The following is a 12,956-nucleotide window of genomic DNA, read 5'->3' on the forward strand; positions in this document are numbered from 1 at the left end:
ATATATATATATATATAATTACGTACCGTAATATAGAATTTATATATTATATAATGTGTTATAACAATCATTAACTAATTTCTATATTCTGACAATATATCTTATATTTTGTTACTACAGGTCATCGACGGTAATTTAAAGAAACGTAAGTGTTAATTTCATCAATATTTTGACCTTGCGAGTTATAGTACTACTCGGTCCGTTTGGCTTGGTGCAGTAGCAGACCTACACTATTAAAACAAAATTTGTTTGACATTTAATGTCCAAATAACTGTGTCTCCAATTCTGTGGCGACCCCGTAGGCCTAAATCTTGTGTTGTGAGTTTTGACATTTAATCAATCAACTTCGAAAAAGTAAAATCAAAAGATTACGTTTTGTTCTTGAAACAATCCAATGATCTATGAAAGTTTACTTCTTTCCAGTTAGTAATAAAACACAAAATAGAAATTACTTTGAAAAATACAAGACATAAAAATCACAAACGCTGTTAAAGAACAGCATATTCGAAGAAACCAAATTAAAATTTCACATTTTCCGATTCGTTGAATGTAGTTTTCGTCCTCTAAAGACTTGCATATATTTTTATTTAATGTATCTCATTCATAACAGGCTCCAAAATAAATATTACTGTAGTACTAAAATCTGACAAGACTTGCAGGCTTTATTTCACGTATTTGCCACAAATTCAGCTAAATATGCACATGTCATACACCTGCCACGCCATTAAAGTAGACAATTCTACTAATTTGAGATAAATTAATTAAACTTTATTGAGATAAATTATTAAAGAAACACTATTATAGCTTGAACTTACATCATCATAATCTTTCGAACGCATAAGGATCATAAAAAAAAACCCCGATTTCTTGTTAAATTGTGCTTTAGCCATGCCAGATCTATTTTTCAGCACATTGCAAAGAATTATTCCGTTTTGAAAAACTATCAATAGTTCTTTTAAAAAAATGCCAAAATCAATAAAAATATTATATTCTATATATTATCATTAGTTATTTTCAAATTCAGATGGTGTATACTTCAAGGCAGTCAATGATGACTATGAAGATGCCGCGGAATTTTGCAGTAATCATTTAGGCTCCATTGCTTTTTACGAGCAGCTATACAACGCATTTAAACCGACTCTGAACAACTGCACAGAGGGCTGGCTTATCAGTGGAGAGATTGCATTTACAGAACTAACAGATAAATGCACATTAAAACCACCAGAAGAGGTAGCAATGTGTTTCCTTGTAAAACATATCAGAGTGGGGTTTATTGTCACAGAGATTATAACCCATTGGCAGATACATTCGACTATTTACCCAAAATCCAACGGATCCTTCGACTGACAGATAGTAACTCAAAAATGTTGAATGCAGAAGATGCTAAGACATGTTGCAGTACTAAATTCAATGGTCATCTTGCAACACCTCTTGAGGTTTATAATAACTCTCTGTCACTAGGAGTTAACCTTTGCGTAAAAGGATGGCTCTCAAAGATGCTGGCAGGTAATCCATGTAAAGGACATACGCCACCAGACTTCTGGCTTTATCCGGCAGGTAATTATATTCGCTTCAAGCCACTGACTAACGAATATCTGGCATTTTGCTTGGTTCCACTAGCAAACCAGTCTTACACTGACCCTTTTCCTTCTCATCGTGTCGTGAATGGACGTGGAGAAAGTCGTTATTCCTTGAACTACCAAGATGCTCATGCCTTGTGCAATAGTCGCGGCGGCAGAATGGCGACGAGAGCAGAATTAGAGTACGCACACCAGTCAGGATATGACTGTTGTCATGCTGGCTGGGTCACAAGTGGGGAAGTCATTTACCCTGTTACACAGCCAAGATCTGGATGCAGTACGTATTCAAGAGTTGTGAGCTGGGGCTTCAAAAACCTGAACACATATAATGCATCAGCCTACTGTTATATGCCGTAAAAACTGAAGTGATATATTTCAGTGTTTAGTTGCATATTCCCATTGCAGGTATAATAGGAGCCAGACCCAGATGCAGCGATACTCCAGCCATTATACGCTGGGCTGACAAGGATATGAGTATTTACTCTTCATCCATCTATTGTTATACCGTAAAACCTCTTATAGAAGCCCTGGACTTTTTCTGCGAACTTTTGGTAGGCTTCTTTCGAGATGGGCTTTTTTTTTCAGGTTCTTTGAAATTCATGTACAGTGTGTACTGTACTATATCGAAGAGAAGCCCATGGGCTTCTTTCCGCGATGGTTTTTTTTTTCGAGGTTGATTTTGGGAACTAAACTAACAACAACCACATTATAATATAATACGATTCAAGTATAAACACCACAAGGGGGACGCGCAAGTATACACTATTAATGCAAAACATCACAGTGCACTATGCAAAGTCGACGCGTTGAGGCGGTATGCGTTATTCAGACCAAAAATTGGGAAGTTTTTTTTTTGTATTTAAAAAGGGAAGGCCCCTATATTATATTGAGCACCTCAGCCATGTCATCAAACAAACTGTGTTAGCACATTACACTAGCTTACATCAGCTCAGGCTGTGCTTTGTTATTGATATTGCTGAATTTGACCATGACTAAGTGCAATGTTACTGCATACCACTGAAGGCATCAGCCCAGGCTGTGCCTCACTCAATTAAATTGTTGTTGAACTTTACTATATGAGAGCTTTTGTTATTACATTGTTAAACTTGGTGAAATGCAGAATATGCCTTGTTATTATTGTTTTGCCAAACTTCGTAGGAAAGTCAAATGTTTGCGCATTTCACTCGATTAGACATAAGCCCCGGCTGTGTCTTGTTATGTTAGTTGTGAACTTGAAAAAGAGCAATGCTATTGCATAAACTTTTGAATAGGCATCAGCACAGGCTGTGCCTTGTATATTAAATTGTTGTTAACTTAGGAAAAAAGCATAATGTTGGAGCTTTCGTTGTTACATTGTTGCAAAAATTATTGGAAAGGGAAACTATGTTAGTGCATAACACTGCAACAGGCATCATCCCAGGGTGTGCCTTTTTTAATTGTTAGTATTTGACCTTATTTGCTAAAGTAGGCGGTGCCTTGTTTACACTGTGTTGAACTTCAATGACAAAGTGAATTTACAAGCACATCACTAGAATTGGCATCAGCCTAGACTGTGACTGTAGAACAGAGCTCGATTTAACCATTGTTATATTACAACCAGTAACATTCATTAACCGAAAGGTCCACTGATTAATCTCAGATAAGAAAGTATAATACATACTCCAAGTATTGAAATACAGGCCATCGTGTTGGGATTTAATATTTCGACATTAATTATGTCATCATCAGGAAACATTCGTAACATTCATTGTTCTTTAGTATTGCCAGATAAAAGTGAACACTCTTCCGTTTCTTCTGCACTCACATGGGCTGCTCCTGGCGGTGCTCAGGCACCTGCCGCGGGCTATTTTCTCTGAGTAGCCATGTGCTGTTTAGTTCAGAATCGTATTAGACAATATGGTAATCAATTTATGTATAATATTTAAGGTAACGTTCAGTATACACAATCGGGTGTTCATTTTTTCTAAATAAAAACAACTTTAAGCCAGTTATATAATGTGTATGTTATTTGTTTTGCTTCTGACGTCTCAGAGTATCAAAAATTGAGAATTGTGTTAATATCAAACACAATTCTATTTTGATAATAGGGAGGGCGTAATTCGACCTCTCGAATCTTGGTTCCACGAGGAACATGCCTCAGAACTAGTAAGAATTTGACTCCACCCTCCCATCCGCCCATTTCTTACTAGTTATATTACTAAGAGGGCTATCTTGTTGGAGCATCCATGTGATGTTTAGTTCAGAATCGGTATTAGATCTATGCTTATACTGTAATCAATTTATGTATATTTCCGGTAACGTGCAGTATACACGGTGTGTTCATTTTTTCTAAATAAAAACTTTAAGCCAGTTATATAATGTGTATGTTATTTGTTTTGTTTCTGACGTCTAAGAGTATCAAAAATTGAGAATTGTGTTATCAAACACAATTCTATTTTGATACTAGATAGGGCGTAATTCGACCTCTCGGTCTTGGTTCCATTTAGTGGATCGATGCATGCTCTACTAATGCCTTATAATAATTATAAGCAGCGTGACCGGCACGGTGAAAAAATCAATTGTGCTATTGGCTGGAGTGAAATTATGCTACGCCCCAAAAAATGGATATATATACGGCTACCGTCGATATAATAATGAATACTGATGAGTTTTGGTACTTACATACACGTATATTATAGTACATTGTCATCAACAATCACCCCGTAAAGACGCTTGGTTACTATTATGGGGTAGTAAGACGCCATAAGCAGAAAATACATAACCCTCCCAGCCTTCGTCAATTAGTTGGAACTAAAATATGTTTTTCTCTCTCATTATGGAAACGCTACACTTTTTTTTTTAAATTCAAAATCGTCATAAATTACTTAACTTATAACTTATACTGTACTACAATTATATCAATCGTTTTAAAACACAATTATAATTCTTAACTTTAACATTATTGGTGTAAATGTTGCCCAACCTGACGTGTAATAATGTACCGAATACTGCAGTACGTTTTGAGGACACTTCGCATTGTTGTCGGTTGGGCTCGAGTTCCGAATCCACGATATCCAGATCATATGTCCTCAAACGTACTGAGTATTCGGTGCATTATTATACGTAAATTTTGCCCAATCGTTTTACACCTATTTAATTCTCCTGACGCAAAAAACAGTTATTATCGATTCCACAGTGAACGTGGTTAGGCTCGTATGGACATCGGCTCTGATGTTTAGTCTCCCAAAATTTTGTTTAAAAACATAGGCCTACTCTTTTTATACACAAATTCCGGAAAATATTTTGAGCCACTCCGTAGTTTCTTTTCTTTTTCTTCCTTCTATCTTTACTTCACTGTTAAATGTCATACTTTTTGTATTTATCGTATTGTTTTTATCGTTACATATACATACTATTGTACCAATATATTTTTAATAAATTACATAATTCCACTATTATTATATATTACACATGAAAATTATGTAATGCCTTATCAAACGATTTAGAATAAATAAATAAATTTATTAATTAATAATAATATATAATAATGTGTACTTTGTCTACTATTTAACAATGTTTCCTTCTACTACAAATCTAAAGTCGAAGTTAGTCTTGATCATGCCATTCTACAGCCTTCATATGACTTCTATGAATGGATGTCTTGATCGAAGCACGAAATCCAGTTGACCAAACCCAGTACCGTTTGATTTTAACAATCTGTCGGAAAACGCCATTGGTGGTTACTGCTCCAATGGCAGTCCGTTGTCATTTTCACATTCATCTCTTTCTTACTTAGAAACTTTCTCTTTATATGACTTCCGGGCTCAAAGCAAATCATTCAAACCATTGAGAGCAAATTCACTGAAAGACAACTTGGAGAGACACGTATTTCGCCAACATTATCTTTTAAAATATTCATTATTTTTTGACATACACAATTTTATCTGGTCTATTTAAAAACAGCGCCACCAACGTCTCGCAACTTTTCACTAGGAAGCACCTTGTTGTTTGCAAATACTGTTTTTTTTTTTTTTTTTTTTTTTTTTTTTTTTTTTTTTTTGTGGTAGTTCTACAACCATAAACACTGCAGGTTTGATGCACCACTTGTTTTATTTTATTGGGGGATGATTCTACAAAAAAAATTGAATAAACTGAATATCGCTATCACTATGATTACAATCCACAAAACAATTACACAACGAACACACGGAGCACACGGGGGTGAGGTGGGGTGGTGGGGGGGGGGTTCACTGGGTTAAAACTCATGATGGCCCACTCACTCACCGAATCGAGAATGACCCAATTCAATTAAGGGTTCATTAGCCTGAAGCAGGTGACCGAAGTAATTGCTGAAACCGTTGCTAAGGTAAGCCACTAATTGGTTCAACCACAGACCCTATATAGGGTCTGTGGTTCAATAGATAATTCTATACTAAATTTTTAGAACCAGATGAAATTCTTTGTGATAATGCTTTTAGAAAAAAAAATAGTGGAAAATACAGTAGCACATTACTAATTTGCTGGGAAGAAGAAGGATATTTATTTGAAAGCAGTAGTACGAAGTTGTACATGCCTTGTCAAAAATAATATAGATGGAGTTGTAGTTCAGGATGATACACCCTTGTTATTCAAATTGTTGACGTGGTGGTCCGTAATCCAGCCATGCTGCCTCGGCAACCCAACTTCCATAACTTCATTCACAAATATTCCTCTTGGAAACAGTTCCTATTTCGATTAAAACGTAAAAATGACTATAAGAATTTAAACCACCTTTAAAAAAAATAACAAAAACATTTGTGGAAGCCGGAGTAGTTTTAAAATAATGGGGACTAATATCTCCTGACATCCTTAATCGTCAATTGAATTTTACGTGCATTATTTATATTTAAGTTTTTTATGCTTAAAACGAACTTCGACTAGCACCACGACTAAATCACGAGAACCTCAACTAAAATGATACCTCCGCAGCAGGGGTGGCCCCAGCGGGTGGCCAGGTGCCACGGCCCCGTCGGGGAGAAATACCACAATTCGTCGAGGAGGAAAAAAAATGTATAGGCCTATGTATTTTTGACATATTAGTAGACTCAAAAATCGATCAAATAAGCCTTCGAAACCCCCGAAATCGTCATATTTTTCGTCTTGGACATTGCCCACGTTTTTCGTCTTGGACATCGCCCAAGCGGTCACGTAGCTTCTTCGTAGCAACAGCAAAGATGGTGCCACCCTCGATCGGTCTCAACAATATAGTTCTCCTAATTAAGAAAGCAATTTTCAGTGACTGTTCAATTTCGCTATCGTTATATTAATGACTTATTATTATAGTTCTTCTAATAGAAAATTAATTAAGCGAATGAAAGCTCTAATGTGAATTATATGAGAAATATGTTTTTGAACGACAGATGGCAGCATAATATTCATCCGGCCGCGTTTCGGATCTCTAAATTTGTGTTCTTTTCATTGGTTAGTTTTATAGTCGTTGTTTGCCAGCCGTCTTTAGTTGAATTAAATCTAGCACTTGATATATTCGTAGTTAGAACTTCGACTACGTTGTTTATGAATAGAAATTGAAGTTAAAGTTGTACTAGGACTAAATGAAGTTCTAGTTCGAAGTTCGACTAAAGTTCGTTTTAAGAATACTGGCGTGTTTCGTTAAATGCAGTCAAGAATCATTACACACATTTTCATGTTCTAAAAAGTTTCCAAAAACAATATAGTGACAGTATGCCTCCATGGTTGAGGGAAAAGAACATAAATAACCTGCTGCTCTTTCTTAGAATAGTGATTGTTTCAGACTGATAAAGGAGTATAGAAGTGTAAGAGGTCCGACTCTTGAGGTTTCGTTAGAACGTGATCATATTATTCCAAAAATTACTACAACGAAATAGAGGTCGTCCTTCAAATGACGAGTTTTTGAGCTCGCATTTTCGCACTTTAAGACGCCCCTCTCTCGTGGTAGTAATTTATAACGTTTCATTGTGTGCCTAAAAAATCAATACAGTCGGACCTTTCCAATACTATACTCTTACTGATTACATGCAGCTACATTCTTATTATTAACTTTTATTCAGAACCTTCCGTTGATCGTCCACGAATCATACTGGAATGGTTAAAAAGAACGATTTTATACATTTGTATTGTATAATATTGAAAAAAAACTTCATAACAATTGATGTATGAATTAAAAGCAGATATATTTAATTGAATTTAGCTGCGCTCTTTTATATTTTACGACCTATTTTTGCTTGTACAGTATTTGTTAGTAATTTCTTTTAAGGATCATTTCAAAAGCTGTGGAATGTCCTTATGTAGAAGAAGTTTCATTCACAACTTGATACAGTTTGCAGGTGCATGGTTGAATTGCATGTACTCATATGAATTAACGAACAAAATTAAAACAGGGGTGGCACCAGCGTATGGCCGGGGATAGCGCCCTCCGTCGGAGAGGAACCACACGATTCGTTGGAGAGAAAAAATGTATATGTTTTTTCTACTAGATCTTAGTAGACTCCAAAATCCATCAAGTAAGCCTTTGAAATCCCCTAAATTGTGTATTTCCCGGGGCTTCGCCCTCTGGAACACTTTCGAGAGATCTTCAGCGACGCCCGACCACGCCCGTTTTTTTTCGTCTGTGACATGTCGCCCCCCACCACCTTCGGACCCCGCTTTAAGCAAATCCGCATCAAAACATTCCACAGGACAAGAATGTTACAATTATTGACCTCAGTAGTTATACTTTATCAAATTTCTCAGAAAGAGGATCGCACTATTTCTAAAACGCCCAACTCTACTTGAGGGACATCGTATTTTCTTAGCCGTTTTAGGGACCTACTATGAGAAGAGCCCGATGAGTATCTAGTATTCTTAAATCAACCAACAGCGAACTCGTAACACAACTTAATCATACGAGTAAGCTAGACTGCAGGGTAAGCCTATTCAATAGCATGATTATAGGCACTAAAGGGTAAGCAATCGAAGCGAACGCACCCGCTAGTGACTATAATTATACTATTTAAGGTTTATTGAAACTGACAAACTAGCGCCACAGCGAAATATTTTAAATAAATATAAGCCTATAATGAAATTAAAGAAAAGTGAGGTCTATTTTAATTTAAAGAAAAGTGAGGTCTATTTTATACAAATGAATAATATTGTAAAACATGTAAAATCACAATGTACTTAGTTAAAAAACAAAAATGAAAACATTTGTAATTCTGAAATTCTAAAAGAAATGATATTATACGTGATGGGAGCACAGAATAAACTATTATAAAGAATATGTATTAAAATTAGTGTGGGTATTAACAAAAACAATGTGTACTCATGTATTGAACATAATATGTAATATATGTAGCATTACGATGAATAAATGTGGTGATTCCACAACAGAAAGAAAAAATAACTAAGCGCCACCCAAACATGACAATATCATGATTGTATAAATGTTAGGTTATAACCTGAATGTGTTTAAATGAACCAATGGACGCGCGTTTGCGTCACTTGATAATTGCTGACTACCAATTGCATTCTACAAGCTTTATACGAGCTCTATAAATGTTCAAGTTCTTGCAGATCATAGTTAAAAAATAGAAAACATAAGTTATAGACATTTTAGATTAGCTGTCTATAATAATGTATTGTTTTGCTGTGATTCTTTATTTCTTCTATATTGGAGCCAGCATTTGTGTTGCCAGTACAGGTCAGTATGTTGTTGTTCCACAACATGTCTTACCAGGTTGGAGTCACAAGTTAGAGAACATTGATCACATCCAATGTTTGCTGTTTTGTTCAAGAAAAATATACTGCTTATCGGTGAATTACAATCGGCAAGATAGAGTCTGTCAGATAAACAAACAAATGCGGGAGGGTGCAACTGATCTTCTGGCAAACTCATCATATGATTACATGGAAAAGGTAAGCAAATAAACCAATTCAGTTACTGCTTTTAGGATACATTCACTTATTTACGGCCAGGTCCGTGCACAGTATACTGTTATGCAGAGAACATTACATTAAATGATTTTATGTTTTGAATAATTTATATATATATATGTATATATATATATATATATACATATATATATATACATACGTATATATATATAATGCAAACTCTTATACACATCTAGATGTGTATAAGAGACAGTTATTATACCTCCTATAATTATGATTGTCATTTTCATTAGTACTGTATAACCATCATAATAAGTGGTTAACATAATTATGCCTAATTATCATCATCATTATTATCATTGTTATTATCGTCTTATCGTCACTATTAAATCAATCATAACCATAATTAAACGCTTAATTGTCACCGTCATATCATGGTCATGGTGTATTATCATCATCATCTTCTTCATCATCATCGTTATTCATCATCTTCATCATTATAGTTATCGTCATTACCATCTGCATGCTCATGATCAATTAATCATGTTTTACTATAAAATTGTAATTCTTTTTTTCCAATGTTGTTAACGACAGTATTAGGTCTCCCTCTAATTAAACACCACTTTTGGGACCAAGTGTTTTGCCGTCTTTAGACGTTTCGTCTCTAAATAGAATTCCTCTGATTAAAGACCTGCACTAAAACTTGTCTTTAAATATCTTTATTTAGAGGGAAGTTAGTAAAAATAGTAACTTTAATATTCAATAAGTATATTCCAAGTGATTTAGAATGGATGTACAGTTAATGAATATTGTTATTGATTCTTAATAAACCATTTCTTGACAGGCACATAGGCCATGTATACAAACACTTAATAGATAAGATGTGAATATAATTGGTGAAAACAAGCGCGCATCGTATGTAATTCTAATTGTAATGTTGTGCAACAAACTACAAGGTCTATTCATGAGTGGAAATTACTATTCAGTAGCGTTATTAGCTTTCACTAACAACTCAATGAAAATAGGCCAACTAATTAGCAGAAAGCGATTGATGGATATTATCATTTGCATTTCATATTTTAAAAATCAAGAATAATGAAAATTGTTATTAATTTTACAGTTCTTTGTGATTTTTTTAAATATGTTTTTCTTTTTAAACTTTATATTTTATTGTGTTTACTATGTAAAGTTGTGCGTATAATATTGTATGCCCGTAATCACGCACACACACACACACACACGCACACACGCACACTCATGAAAATGATTGAAATCAAGAATATTAATGAATTATTTGAAATTTACTACCGAGCAAGTGAATACAGAATTTTCAGTTTTAGTGGTCTTTAGCAGCTTTGGTCTAAATTAGAATCCCTCTAATTAAAGACCGGCACTGAAAGTGGTCTTAAATACCATTTAAATTGAAGGTATATAGTAATTATAAAATCGTTTTATTACAAGTGCTTTACAATTTATTTACATTTACTGTATGCTGTTATTGATTCTTATAAGACCATTTCTGGGTATAATTCACACATCAAGTTCTGAGCGGCTGATACTTAAATTGCCATTACAATATTACTAACAACATCGCCCTACTAAAACTATCAGTATAGCCCTATTAAATAGAGGACTGTATACAAAAAATATCGTCTTATGTTGTGTATTATTTTGATGTGTATATTTATATCATCATCTATTTTTTTAAAGTCAATATATATTGCAGTATGATATATTTGAAGGGAAATGTTTAATTTAGTTTGGCCTGCCAAAACCATATGATATATTTAAGTTTGAATGTCCTACTAACACAATCGATATGCAATATGGAGCATGCATGCACATCTTCACTGAATTACTATTTTCCTTTTAAGTAGTAATTTTTTTTTTTGCCGTCCCAAAGAACCGTTCTTTGTGGCTTTGTGGGGTAGTTTTTAGCTGCACCATGAATAGCGGCCTAATTGGCCTGTCCAACTTAATTATTAGTGTACTAGGCTAGTACTAGTAGAATTGTTGAAAAACGACGGAATTCAGAATTAATTTTTGTCAGATTTTGTAAAATATTTCTTATGTCAATAATTTAGTTAATGATCAGAAATGTCGGTGTTCCACCAGTCCAGTGATATGGACTTACGATATTAAAAATTATTATTAGAAGGAATCAGTAAAAAAAAACCCCGTTAAACTACTCTTAACACAACAAGTGTTCATGTATTTCACGGTAATCCTGCATCTAACCCAGCTTCAGATCTTCACAAAAAATAATCATTGGGCTTATTCGACTGATTCATTTCGTTGAGTACGAATTTTCGCTGAGTATTATTTTCATTCAACTTGTTTGTAAAATAGACTTCGTTAACAACGAAAATTAACGTAACCAGAATGCGTTAATCAGCGTTAAGTGACCAAAAAAATATGGTCGATTGGTCAGTTTATCAACAAAATTTAATATAATTTAGATTAAATTTCAGAAAATAAAAATTATATTTACCCAAATTGAAGTCAAAAATATAATTGTAGGCTAACAGAATTCAAAAACTGGATGAAAACATTTTTTTTTTAAAGAAAAACCCATAGTGCCTCAATCTGAAGCAGCCTTGATTACGCAGCGTGTATCGCGGTAACTATGCAGCCATTTTGTTTTGTCGAGTATTTACCATTTTTCTATTCTACTGGTCGTCTTCGTTAAGTAGGATTTTACCACTACGCATGTGGGCGAGGTTTAACGAAGAACGACCAATCGAATACGGCCATTTATTTTATTTGGCAATGACAAATCATACTATAAAGTTTCATTTAGATCCATTAATAGATTTTTGAGATATGTAGGTCTGGGATGTTGGAAATTTAAATAACCCTCAAATTTAAATTCAAAACTGGATCGTTACCAAAACATAATAATTTCTTCCATGTAGCATGTTATTGATTTTTTTTGAGAATAATATTTATATGGTAGCCAGACGTCATGTCCTAATCCTTTTACCCAACTTTCAATTAAAATATTACTTACATTATCACTAACATTATCGTGGTTCAATTACACAAGAAGCACTGTAGTATGGTACACCGGAAACACGTACGTTACGTTTAAAAATGTATTTATATATTATAGTTACACAAGACGATTTTTAATTTATCTCTATCATATTATTTTATATATGTATATATAATCTCAGTATACCGTACCTGTGAGTGATATCCATTAAGGTATATGATCAGGTATATTCCTATATATGTTTTTTATTAATATGTGGGTGTGGATATGTGTAAATGTCCACACCCACATATACATATACATAAATATGTGAATACAGATGTATAAATAATATTATACTCATTAAAGTCCATTAGCTGTAAACGTCAGTCAATTGTTAATATTCTTCATACACATCCGTTCATAATATTAACTTTATATTTCTTAATCTGCAGCGCTTCTACTATTCTTCGGGCAAATTTTTTTTGTTAATTCATATCCAACCAAGGCATGGGATCAATATTGTGTATATA

The 12,956-nt window shown here is 34.1% G+C and overlaps 2 protein-coding genes across 2 annotated transcripts in view; both read left to right on the top strand.

Annotated features, from left to right (window-relative positions):
- LOC117121544 overlaps positions 1–1,501 on the top strand; it is a 3,537-nt gene extending 2,036 nt beyond the window's left edge. The window contains exons 2-3 of the mRNA XM_033266773.1: positions 121–145; positions 1,025–1,501. Coding sequence (XP_033122664.1) covers positions 121–145; positions 1,025–1,347 — 348 coding nt within the window. The 3' untranslated portion in view covers positions 1,348–1,501. The remainder of the gene's footprint in view (positions 1–120; positions 146–1,024) is intronic.
- Positions 1,365–1,937, top strand: LOC117121526 (hyaluronan and proteoglycan link protein 2-like). The gene has a single exon (XM_033266752.1). The coding sequence runs from the start codon at positions 1,365–1,367 to the stop codon at positions 1,935–1,937; it is 573 nt and encodes a 190-aa protein (XP_033122643.1).
- The last annotated feature ends 11,019 nt before the right edge of the window (positions 1,938–12,956 follow it).

The sequence above is a fragment of the Anneissia japonica genome, unplaced genomic scaffold (assembly GCF_011630105.1).
Source record: "Anneissia japonica isolate Jap-2015-1 unplaced genomic scaffold, ASM1163010v1 scaffold287921_len548085_cov176, whole genome shotgun sequence".
NCBI lineage: Eukaryota > Metazoa > Echinodermata > Crinoidea > Comatulida > Comatulidae > Anneissia > Anneissia japonica.